Source organism: Trachinotus anak, unplaced genomic scaffold (assembly GCF_046630095.1).
Source record: "Trachinotus anak isolate AG129_WGS33_773 ecotype Australia unplaced genomic scaffold, CSIRO_AGI_Tana_v1 ptg000012l, whole genome shotgun sequence".
Lineage (NCBI taxonomy): Eukaryota > Metazoa > Chordata > Actinopteri > Carangiformes > Carangidae > Trachinotus > Trachinotus anak.
This window is the reverse complement of record NW_027273863.1, coordinates 5881893-5895263: the sequence shown is the minus strand read 5'-3', so window position 1 is coordinate 5895263 and position 13371 is coordinate 5881893. Positions and strand designations below refer to the sequence as shown.

At 42.1% G+C, this 13371-nt stretch overlaps 1 protein-coding gene across 4 annotated transcripts in view; it reads right to left on the bottom strand.

Annotated features, from left to right (window-relative positions):
• Positions 1-13371, bottom strand: part of slc6a9 (solute carrier family 6 member 9) — an 82361-nt gene that overhangs the window by 37622 nt on the left and 31368 nt on the right. Inside the window, exon 1 of one of the 4 annotated variants that reach the window (XM_071490311.1) lies at positions 7893-8130. The exons of the other annotated variants lie outside the window; for them this stretch is intronic. Coding sequence (XP_071346412.1) covers positions 7893-7934 — 42 coding nt within the window. The 5' untranslated portion in view covers positions 7935-8130. Of the gene's footprint in view, positions 1-7892; positions 8131-13371 lie in introns of those variants that run through there. 4 annotated transcript variants of the gene reach the window in all.

Genomic DNA, 13371 nt, shown 5'->3' with positions numbered 1-13371 from the left:
CTTTCAACCAAAATCCCCAAAATGAGACCAAATCATTAAATGACCTGGATTCAACCAGCATGTTTCATCACAGATGTTGTGGCAAAAATATGAATTGTAATATGGACACATACAGTATAGCTGACTGCACATGACGAGAGTTTTGCTGGTCTGAAATACTGGAAACAAATGCAGAATAAACAAAGAAACTATTCACCAAGCTCAACATCTTATATACAGGCATCATTTCACTTGTAAGCCACTGTATAAAGACTGGATTATCTGGACTGGATCAGCTGCAGGAAAACAGCAAACACAATGCAACAACATGCACCCAACACAACTGAGTGTCTTAAAAAGATGAACAAATACTAACCAATCACTTAGTCTCGACAACACAGTCAGTTAATATGACCTGACTTGGAAAAGGAGCAGTCTCCCATGCAATTTCAGACTAACAATAAGGCACAATAAAGTCACAATGCGAAAATCAAGCAAATGAACGTGTGCATACTAACGAGGAAGAGTAGGTCAGTCAGTCGCCAATTAATGCAGAATATTCAATGCTACTTTAAAGCAGTGGTTCTCGAACTTTTAATTAACAATTAGACCAGGATTCTTATGGCTTTTAGATGTTTTATTGCAGGAAGTGTTTGAAACCCATGATCATATAATGAAAATAAATTATTTCCCTTTTTGCTGGGGACCCACAGGAACCACCTCAAGGACTCCTGAGGGTCCCCAGGCCCCACTTTCAGAATAATAGCTTCACAACAAAAACCTATTTGTAGCAGGGAATGCCTTTAAATGAATTGTGTATATATATGCATACATTTCATAGACAAGGATGGTGTTAAAGACAACACTATTTCTGTGCATGTGCAGATTCAAGACCTACTGAAGGCCTGACTTTCTGCATCATTTACAATTTTTTTCTTTTTGTATCTCACATATACATCATATGTCAAAACGAGAATGAATGTGTGAATGTTAACAGTTCATAAATTTTCCTAAAAGATGGACTATATTATTCAGAAAGACACAGCAGCAGTGCAGCGCCTTCATAACTGACTGTGGCACAATAAGATTAACCTCATTCCTATCAATAAGGTAGGTGGAGTGACAATGACCTTCCATAGTAACATCCCACAGTGCCAAACCAGCCTCACTAGCCTGAATTTGAAATGGCTTGCTGCCACTTTCACAGAGGAAGGCAGACTTGAACTCAACAAAATGGTCCAGTTAGGTCCGGTTTATAAGGAGGAGTTCCAGGAACTGGAATAAATGGGTAACTGCACCAGGTTGGTAAGGTCAAAGGCTCCTAAAGCAACAGCACTAGCATTATCTTTGTGTGACTGACTTACACTGAGGCAAAAATGACCCTGACTGCTTTTTGGAAACCCAAATTGATTAATTTAGAGGTGAAGACCTATGATTGCCTTTGGTTTCTTCCTGAAGTGATGACTATAAAGACCTGATCATCCTTGAACCTAGCCTGTATCCATGTCACCTTCACTCCCAATGGTCAAGGCCTGGATAATCCTTCTCTATGCCACTGAGGGCTTTGGGCAGTTCACCTTTGCCATGACCCCAACATTCTTAGATGGGGTGTTTTTGGCTGAGGAGGGAAACTCTAGCTGGGCAACTAACCACTGAGTGACCCACCCATATATGCACTTTACTCACCTTCCCGTATTATATATTTGCATGTACGCAGAATAAAATTTGGGTCTGCTAATCATTGGTCTCTTGCTAGCATCTTGATGTGACTAAATAAGGCCATTTTACCCTCTTAGTAGTCTCACATGATAAAGAAATACTAGTCGGAGCTGTTGCTTCTTCTCACTGTTGTGCAATGGGGCATGGGGTTGAAGTCATGTATGACTGACCTATATTTTGTCATATTTGTTGAGTCACTGTTGTTTTTGACTGCTCTATTAACCCTGACAATCCCCATTGTTGCATACCATCAAGCAAGACATGAGTGATAACAAATCACAAACTGGAAAAAAAAAGACAGCAGTCTGATAGATACAATCAGATAACAGCCTTCCAATATCATGAGAGTTACAACGAAATGTTCAACGTCGAACCCGCTCAAGGTCTGACCCTTTGAACCCCACTCCTCCTTGCCTCCAGCAGTTGTCTGAAACTGAATTTTTAGCGCCCCCATGGTGAGACGCACCATCTGAGGAAATGACCCCACAGTCTCTGATTTCAGTTTAGTTATTTTGCTGCTCGGAGCTGCTCTCAGCTTCTTTTTGTTTTTACAGTGATCATTACAAATACATTTTGCATTAAACACTTCACACTTTCATTCAAACCATAAAAGGGGATTCACTTTTCAAAATCTACAAAGAAAGACCAGAAAAGTTTTTTAGTATAAAGCTACACAAGGACGTACTACTACCATGTCAAGTTTCAACAACATATTACTCTCATTTCATCTCATTTGCTAGTGGTAATTCTCAGATGTTGAATCATTACTGAATTCAGAAAAGAGCTGCATAGTTATAGTTATATGTTTATTAGTGAACTTTAAAGATTCTGGTTTGTGGATTTTTATAAACTTCTGCATGTAGGATAGTTGTTTCCCCTGTTCCTAGTCTTTATGCTAAGCTAAGCTAACAGACTGCTGGCTGTAGTCTTATATTAAACAGACAGATATGACAGTGGTACCGATCTCATCTGACTCCACATCCTTTAAGTAGGGAAGTTAACTATGATTCCGAGGGAGCATTTCAGTAAGAATCATCTGGTCACAGAGCTTAAAATCCTGTCCCACGTGTGGATCAGTTTTTGGATTATTTTGGCAACTATCGAGGGTGTTTTGTTCCCAGTTGCAATGGCAAAGCATTCTCAATTTACTACAGCTCTGATTTGTACAATTGATTTGTTTGTTCTCAACAGAAATGGTGAGTCAGGGTCATGGGTCATTCATAGTATTTAGAGTCATCTGTAACACCAAACTTACTAAAAAGTAAATATGATGGACGGTCACAACATTAACTAATAGCACTGGTAAATTTTCCCACACACTGTTTCTGTGTTGAAGAATGTTGAGGATACACAGCAGCTCATACAAACATGGGATTCAAATGGGGAAAATGTTAGCAAATGCTACAAATAGCGCCTTCAGTTTGTCACCCTTGACTATCTACATCCATTAATGCTCACAGCAGGTCACTAACATTTCCCTCCATTCCTTCATCCCTCCTGTCAGCTACCCAGCTCTCCTCTCCTCTCAGTGAGCTTGTCAGCTGGTCAGCTTTTCATCCACCTCTCCAGTCAGCCATTAGCAGCCATTAATTCTTCTAACTTATCCGTCAAGCTTGCATCCATCCGTCCACCCAACCGTGCTCGGATCGACAGTTTGCTGTGTGTGGTGTAGTATGACTGTGTGCTTCTGCAGGCCAGCTGTGAGCCCGGAAGCTTAACTTAGTGAAGTCAGAGGGAGACTGAAGGTTAGAGCCATCACAGGGAGATGGACAAGTACACACACACACACACACACACACACACACACACACACACACACACACACACACACACACACACACACACACTCTATATCTATTTCTGTCTCTTTTCTCTTTTCAACGTGTCTGTTCCCTTGCTTGCTAAGCCATGGTGCAGTGAGTAAACAGCTACTTTGCAATTCCGCTCTATAAACTGCAACACCTGCCCCCAGATGGGCAGAGGGGATGTGTGTATGAGTGGGAGTGTGTGTGTGGGAGTGGGAGTGTGAGTGTGTGGGCCCCTGCTGGCTTCCTACGCTAAGTTGTAATGTACCGAACTGTATATTAGAAGCTACCATAAAATTATATATGATATCCACGGACAGCCAATTCCATCTCAATAAATTTCACAACTCTTTCCTGGTAACATGTATTTTTTCTGATATGCCTGCCTGCCTGCCTGCCTGCCAAAAAACAAAACAAAAAAAAAAACAAAAAAAAAACGGCGTATGCTCTGAACCACCCTGGTAAACAGGCAGTGAAACCATGACAGCCTGCAGGGCAGACAGGCTAAATATGTCTACGTACATTCATAGAGGAGACATAAACAGAAAAGGTAGGTGTTTGCTCTGGATGAATGCCTCTACACTGGAAGAATTTGTACTTCTCTACACAACGGGCCTCATTAGCTTCTTGGCAGACGCCCTGTGATCCAGAAAATCAGCTTATATACTGTATAAAGCAATAATTTGGGTCAGTCTGTTAAAGTGAATCGTTTCCCTCTAGTCAGTTTAGTAGTGATCAGCTAAGAGTGAAAGTTGTTGAAAAAGCAGTTTACTGTTGCCTGTAAATGTGCAGTTACAACAAATAAAACTTGCAATACTCCAATATTTGGACATACCGTGAAATACAGGATGATTTCAGTCAAAGCAGTGACAGAGGAACCAAAGGTGTTGATGTGGATTGTGGCATCCGATCAGATCATTTCTTTCAGTAAGAGGACGTCAAAGCCAATCACCAGTGCTCACTTAGCAATTACCGGGTCAATCTGAACTCCTTATTACTCCAATTATTAGTGAAGCATGCCTTAAAATCACACATGACCTCAGACTATTGTCCCAACATGGAGGGGTCGGTGTACTGCTGAGAGGAAGGATGTGACCCATGTAATGACAGAGGAAATGAAGGAACTGGTCTTTGATCAGAGCCGGGCTGTTTTTTTTGTTCTTCTTCTTCTTCTTTTAGAAAATTGCTTTTGAGACAGGATAGTGGGTAGTTTAAGGAATAGAGAGGCATCTGTGGATTCTGACAGAGAGGTGCTGACTGAGGCAAGAGTCTATGAGGCTTTACATTTATTTCTATTAATTATATTTCTTTCAGGACGACATTCTCCAATGTACCTGCATCAGATATCTGGATGTGCGAATATCCTTATTGAGATAATTTAGGATTTATCTATTTAAATCCCACAGAGTAATATAAGTGTATTATTATTATTAATATTATTATTAATATAGGGTAGATCATCTATCCAATAGTTATCAATTTAAAATTCAACTATAAATCTTTTTTCCTCTTGACAAAAAAACAAAAAAAACAAAGAACTTTAAACTTGTAACTAGACCCTAAAGTGTCTGTGACCAATCTAAAACTTTGTAATTAATACTATGAATATTGGAGGAAATTTGAATTTGAAGTGTAGCCTTACATAAGCTTGACAATGAGCATTTTGACAAAACAAACAGTCAATCATTTGGAGATTTTTTTCCAAACTGAGTTTGCCTGTTAACTGAGGATGTGTGTGTGTGTGTGTGTGTGTGTGTGTGTGTGTGTGGTTTGAATGGGGAGATAGAGCTTGTGAGCGCTGAGCTTTATCAGCTCAGTCCGCACCTGAGTCAATCCACAGTAATCAGCCTGGAACCGTGCAGACCTACAGGGATTCCTCCTGAAGCTCCTCACTAACCCTCCATCGCCACTGAGGAGATGTTGCCAGAAACCAGCAACGACAAGTGGCAAAAACTGCAATTTAAAAACACTGATTCTTATCTTTTTCAAACAATCAATAAGTGCATCACCAGGTGAAAACAATTTAACAAGCTATGATGCATAGATGAAGGTTGAAAATGCAGAGCAAAACATGATGAATTTACTTCATTTTATTAGTGTTCTGATTTTCTCTTCCCGATATGGCATACGCTGTCAGATCTGTGGCAACAGCTTTATTAGACAGATTCAACAATGTTTTTTGGACAGGATTAACCATTTTTCATTCTATAGCAACTCAGTTTGCACTGTGTCACATAGGTTTTCCAGCCCTGCTGAGCCACGTCCATCTGACAAATTTAGCCAAAGCACAGAAGTATTTCAGCTACACGACTGATTTGACAAAGCAATTTGTGTTTGAGCAGAGACGACACACAGAGGTGCTTACATACCAATAATACATCCTCAGCTGATAATAAAGACATTACGATTATTTCTGGCAGAAATGAGACTGTTGAGACTATGAGACTATTTTCAGTGAAGACACTGAAAGCACATGGCTTTTTGAAGCTGTGTTCGTGTCTGAGTAAATGAACTGTTTTAAAATATGTAGTTCAATAAGGATTAACGTGTTAATGTATAATTATTCATTCGCTGCCCATTTATTGGGATCTGTATCAGCTAATTGCCTGAATGTAAAACTGGATCTGAGCAGTGTTGAATGTATTCATAATGTATTTCTACACAAAGACAGCAGTTCAGTGAATTCATTAACAGAGGTCCAGTGGGTTCTTTTCCTCTGATGCACTTACAGTGGAAATACCTACATAAAAATGTGTACAATGTTTTACTGTGTGTTCAAAAACTCTGAACTCTCATAAGTATCGGCCTGCTTCATATGTCTAACAAAACTGATAAGAGAACATGTGAAGCATGAAAATCTCTTTACAAACTGCAGTCATTTATCAAACAAGATTTCATTTCACTTTTACAGGCGGGTTCTTTGATTATAGTCATCGCTTATGGACCACAATCTGCACTCAGATGCACAGGCAACCAACTGCTTGTAATTACATAGTGTCTACACAAGTAAACCTGTAAATTTGCTTAGTCCTGTCAGTCACAGCTTTGGGGGGAAATATGGTGTGTGTGCGTTAACAAATCTAAACAGTCCAGAATGAAAGGATTACCATGTGCACTGTTGTGGGGTTGTCAGTTGTGAATGCTGCACACACACACACACACACGCGCACGCTCGCACTCACAATGTGCAGCTCTAAATATTTTCAATCTTCCTCCCACAACAACCTCCCGCATTTTGTGTGTGAGCAATTTGGGCAGCTGTTGTGTTGGCGTGTGCATTGTATGTATGAGAGTACAACTCAAAACATTTGTGCATATGCTTGTAGGTGTGTGTGTATATGTGTGTGTGAAAGTGTGCCTGTGTGTGTTTGCCTACAGAACTATAGCAAGCTGACTCAGCCTCGACAGTAGCAATCGGAAGCAGGAAACAAGGACTTGGCCAACAACATAAGCCGGCAGCAAGGTCGGATGCACACACACACACACACACACACACACACACACAGGCAGGTAAAGACACACACACGCATGCGCACGTGCACACTCTTTGTCTTTACCTGCCATAATGGAAATAACTGTACATCTTATCTTAAACAGATCAGTGGATTTAATTGTTTCAAAGTGTTTCAAAGTCAGTCGACAATTTAAGAACAGAAAGCCGAGCGAGGGATGTATGTGCCAAGGTCTGCAATTAAAGCAGCTTTTCGAGGAAGGTGGGGAGGGGGGGGGGGGGGGGGACTGGAAGGTGGGAGTGGGGGGCATAAATATCAGCCTTTTCTGGCCACTTCTACTTTTCTACTCTGTCACTCTCTTTCACACACACGGCAGACCAGCCCACTTCCTTACCAACCCCATCTCTCACAGCACTGCCCGGACTTCCCACTGCAATTACTTATAAAAACTTTTCAGCTCCACCACACGTGGTCGGGTTTTTAAAGAGCTGCGTCCCCCTCCTCACGTGGTGCGGGGGGTATTGAGTCGTCACAGACCCCCTGAATGATCACCGAAAAATAAGGCGGCGTAGACAATAGCTCGTCTTGATGAATTCAATTCTTTCAGGACCCTGTACCGTTGTCCAGGCAGCTCCGGGCAAAACAATCGTTGCTTTGATAGTCCAAGAAACACACACTCGCTCGGTTGCTCTTAGAAACTCCCTCTAACTACTTCCGAATTAGGATCTAAAGATGATATACATCTGACCGGAACTTGGGATATGTTTGCTTTTCTTATGCCTTGAAGTCTCCTTTCTAAGTCTTATAACAAGATGTTTCCTGCTGCTTGAGGCGCAAAGAAACACGCTGGCTTCAGATACGTGTAAAAAAAAAAACAAAAAAAACAAAAAAAAAAAAAAAACAAAAACAGAAAAACAATATGACAGCTTGAACTGACCTGGTCTGCTGTGGAAGCGGCAATGGTGTTCGACTCAGACATGATTTGATGCTGTGACCCAGTGGTGCTTCTCTGCTGGCCACTGTAGGCTCCTTCATTCACACCTTGCCTTTCAGTTCCGCAGCGAATGAGGGGGGAGAAAACACAGTATACCCTCCCTTTTGCCCTGGCTTGATTAATGCCTGAATTACTTTCACCTCATTTCATCTGATGGAGCTCTGCTTCCTCTCCGCCTCTCTTGCTCATTCGGCATGGTAGCCCACTCTCTCTCCTCTCTCTCTCTCTCTCTCTCTCTCTTCCCCCCTCCCTTCCCTCTGTGACTCCAGCTCTGCATCCCCTCCATCCCTCCCCATCCCTTTGCGCTCTTACTTTTTACTCACCCCCTCCCTCTTTCTCTCCTCTCACTCTTTTACTTTCTCCCTCTGCCCCCTTTTTCTGTCGTATTTCACCATTTCAGGAATATGCGCCTTCCCTCCCTCCTCCCCCTCCTCTGCCATCCACTCCCCCCCCTTTTTCCCAACTCCCACCACCTCCCAAAAAAGACACAGGAGAGATCCACAGTCTTTTTCCTCTACCTCCACAATGAATGGCTCGTTGTCACTCCAGCACCTAGGCTGAATACAGAGCAAGTAAGCGGGAGAGAGGAGGGCCGATGGTGGTGGTGGTGAAGAGGACAGGGGGGTGCTGAACTTCTACTTTAGCTGGCCGGAGTAAAATGGGGGGGGGGGGTCTGGAGCACCCATGGGCTACAGCCAAACTATCTCTCTCTCTCTCTTTCCCTCACTCTTTCTCCCAACAGATTAGAATGAAGAGACAAAAAAAGTGAGGAGCCCACAAGTGAGGAGCCTGCACGCCTTCAACTGGATCCCCTGTACCCCCCCCCCCCCACCCCCCACCCCAACACCACCACCACCACCCTTTCTCTCTGACTCTCTTATTTCTTCCATTTGTTTTCAGAGGCAGCTGCTGCAACTCTGCAGACCACCAACAACTTTCCTTTCAGTGGCACTTGACTCTTCCAAATCCTCGTCCGTCTCTACACCCTGACATTGCCAATGCCCACCCCCCCCCCCTTCCCCTCCCCTCCCCTCTGCCGTGTCACACCGAGAGGCCGACCGAGCCAAAACCCTCCTCTTCTGCTTCGTCCACGACATGTTCACAGAGTTACACCCTTTCAAATTCAAGCGCTTCCCTCCTGAGCCTCTGTTTTGTTGCGCACATTGTTGTGCCTGTTTGCCACCATATGGCTAATGGCGACTGGCGACAAAGAGAGCGAGGGGAAAATGAGGAATTGAGGGCATGAGAGAGAAAAGGTAAAAGTGCATCCACAATAGTGGCGTGATTGAGAGATCAACAAAAACATCACTCATGCAGCAGAACGAGACGCCGTCTTTCAACGTGTCACTCGGCGTCGGATTCTCTGACTGGATGTGGTGCAGCCGATGTCAAAAGTTGATGGGCAACTGGCATCCAGCCTAATGGGTGTTTGATAGCCGCAAACAATGGCCGCTGCCGCTTGAGTAGAGGCCCTGCAGTTATGTTTAACACAAGATAAGCGACGCAGACAGGATGCTATTCATTTGTCTATCAATTCAGAGGATTAGAATCTCACAGGGGATCCAATAAAGGAATCATTACCATATACCTGCCCTATTCAGTGTGTTCAGCGGAAGTGCTGAGGGCAATGAAAACAAGTGCTCCCAACAAGTAGTCACACATGTTGACACATTTAGAACGGACGAAGTGTTGTTTAAGAGCTACTGTTGCACACTGGCAATTACTTCTGTATTCCTTCCTTTACTGCAGCTGATAACCCTTTATTAAAGAAGCCAATTTTTGACAGTGTTATTTGGGTATAAGCTTGTTTAGTCACTTAGTTTAGGTATTTAGGGGAGTAGTGATGCTACATGCAGCAATGCCTCTATTTAAGCTACATCCACCCTCAGCTAGGAGGGTAGTGTAGCTAACATTTACAGCGATGAGCAATTTTTTTTTTCCACTTAATAGCAGAGTAGCTCAACCAAACTCTATATCACTGTATTTTGTTTTCTCTCGAAGAAAGGGAACACCAGTCCGCTGCCCCAGCACCTCCATATCTTCTGATTCAGGAGAGAAGCAGGTGAAAGGGCTAGCTTGATAGTAGAGAACAGAGAGAGAAGCTGGAAAGGAACCTGCCCAGCAGTCAGATGCTAAAGCTAAAAAATACCCATACTACCTTAAAAAGTCATGTCACACACATTCACCCCTTTAAAGTTCCCCTATAGACACATTTAAACTAAATAGTAATATTAAATATTCTGCTTTGATTCATATTTTGTTTGACATGGTTTTCCCATATAAAAAGTAAAAAAAACTCTGACTTCCTCATTGAGAAATTCTGGATCAGGCCTTGTGCTCTGCCCACCACTGATGCTTGCACTAGGTTGTGAAAGAGCAGAATGTATCAAGATGGTTAGCATTTGAAGAAACACTGGAAATCTGGGTTTTTCATGAGACTGTCATTGGTTCACTGCAGCTCCAAGGTGGAAAAACTCAGTCATGGCGTTGACTATTTCACTCTTGTATTGTATAAAAACATCATATAGACATGATAACCAAATTTTATCTGAGGCATCTTTAATTAGTTGAAAAGACATTTCAGACTAGAGTCTCTGACAACCAAATTATTTTATGGTCTAATGTTTAATACAAAAATTTTGTCAAAAAGTTCAGTGTTGCAGTGGCTAACCACTCCCATGGAAAAGGGGTTTGTAGTGTCATCAGCTACATTAAAAGTAGCTTCCTCTAAAGAAGTGGAAACAGAAGTTAACAGAAGAAATCTAACTACACATCAGGGCTACAGCAGCTGCACAGAAGAGCTAAAGAGCTGTGATTGGTCTGTTTGGTCTGGGTGTGTCTTGGTTTCATGAAGACGAAATCAAGAAAGTTGAAGAAAGGTTCGGTAATCTTGTTTTCAATTACACTAGAGCACATAGTGTTTTGTGATCTAGCAAAGCCACTTCAATCACTACAGTTGCTGCTCTTCATCACAAAGCAAATGAAATATGTTAATTTGATGAGTTCTGCTGTGACTGAAGGGAAGCAGCTCAGTTTTCAGTAGAGGCAAACCTTCCCATTGTTGCTCTAAAGGTGACAATAAATAACACAATTTCTGTAGGATATATAATTAAAGCATAATGCAGCCTGATAATGCTGGAGTGGTGAAGTACTGAGCTGAGCTATAAATCTGTTCCTACATCTGAGGGCACATACAGTGGGAGTGACACACAAGTATAATTCCAGCTTAATACAACACAAGACACGTAGGGCACACTGCTAGAAGTGAGAGCCATCCCATTTTCTTGAAAAATGTCTCACTGTCCTTTTGCGAGGAGCCATTTACTGCAGGCTGTGACTGCCGGTGTTGCCGGCCCGGTCTGACAGTTTGCTTCTATTCAACAGCAACACAAAAACCGACCAGGATAAAAAAAAAACAAAAAAACTTCTTTTGGTAATAAAACCCTGCGCTCTGCGTGTGTGTTTTCAAAGTTACACACATGCACTGCTTAGAGAAAAGCTGTCAGGAGGTGAGTGGATTGGTGGTGGTGGTGGTGGTTGGTGTGTGTGTGTGTGTGTGTGTGTGTGTGTGTGTGAGTGAGTTCATGTCTTTGTGAGAACAAATTGAAGTTTTTAGAATGAGAACATTTTTGCGACATGAGGTCATCTATTTTAGAGCTATGACAAAGAACTATAATAATACAGACAAGTGTATGTGTGTGTGTGTGTGTGTGTGTGTGTGTGTGTGTGTGTGTGTTTGAGAGCTATACTATAGTAGATCATTAGTTCCTCCACAGGGATTCAGCCATTTCTTACTAGCTTTGCCTCAGGAGGGTCTGTTGGACTCAGATTAGGTCAAACCTAATGAAAGGTTTAACCAGTATACACACACACACACACACACACACACACACACACACACTAACAAACACAAACACACACACTCACAAAAGCACACACATACACACACTTCTAGGCATTAAGTGTGGGGATACTCAGTGAAAGCTCAGTATGAATTTGGTGGGGACAAACAGATCTTAAAATAAATGCTTGTTGTGGCTGCAGCTGGCTGTTTGTGGGGGGGGGGGGGGGACTTGTTTCGTTAACTAATTGCCCTATTATGTTAGGTCATTTAACTCTAATTAGAGAAGCACAGATGCTGCTGCTGAAAATAACACCAACTTGTTAAAACGCTCACTTGTTTCTTTGTGTGTGCGCTCGCTACTATGGCGAAATGGCCTGAGAGAGAGAACAACAACGCACACACTGAGGACTTTCACTGCATAGTCAACGGCGCTGATGTTCCTGAATTGTTCTTGCATCCTGCTCCTGAGAGCACCTCCACATTCACCCACTGCTTACAAGTATGTCTTTGCACTGGCGGGGTGGTTTATCAAGTGTTGGGGGACTAAAATGAATGATGTATTTATGTCTGAAGGATCTCCTATTAACAGGCCTCGGGGACTGGCTGGGTTTGTTCGGTTTGGATTTACATCTATTTAGAACAACTGCTTATGGAATAATAACGACTACATCTGTTTTGTCACAGCTCTTTTAGCTTTCTGTGCTTTTCAAAACACCCTCTTCAGAAAGGCTATATCTGAAAATGATTACATTGTGTTGTGGCCAACTCTCTGTCTCACCTAATGCTCCTCTGTGAAATAATGATTTGATTGATGCTTAAATTATGGCTTGTTTGGCAGCCATTTAAAATCTCTATTCAATGTTTGGCTCATAATATTAATAGAGAAATATGTCAGAATTACTCGAGTCTGCGTTTGGCTCACAGGGATGAAATTCAAACTTTCATTTGAACATGAGAAAAAAAATAACCTGACTTATTAGAATTCAAAATTTGCAGTTTATTAGCACAAGACAGCTGAAATTAGTTTGGCCTTGTAGTGCTGCACAGCTTGCTCTTAAAATTCATGAGCAGCTTGACCCTCTGCCTGTTGATCAGTAAAAATGAAGGACACCAGCAAGAAAAGATGCTGCTGATGGGATAATCATGACACTGAAGCACCTGAGCAGCGAAGCAGTGTTTTGAAGTATTTTGGGTTCAACACAAGAAGAAGCCTCCAGGGCTGTAAAATGAAGTCAACACACAAGCGACAAAAAATTACAGTTACTCAAATCATCACTTGAAGCTGGTTCCAAAAGTGAGTCAGTCCCGATAGACTCCCATGTTAACATAAACATGTTTACAGCCTGTTACAAAAATGGTTTTGATCTCCAAGGCTCCTTCATGGCAACTGTAATGGGGGGGTGAATTTTTAAATAGCTCATCCATTTTAATTTTATTAAGGCCTAAAGTCCTGCATGATTGAGAGCATGTTGTTTTAAGTCATGGAGGCTACATCCATCTTTATTTACTGTCTATGGTTCAACCTGACAAAAGTTAATGAGTGAGTTTGGTTTATTCAAATCTGACTTTCTAAAAAGA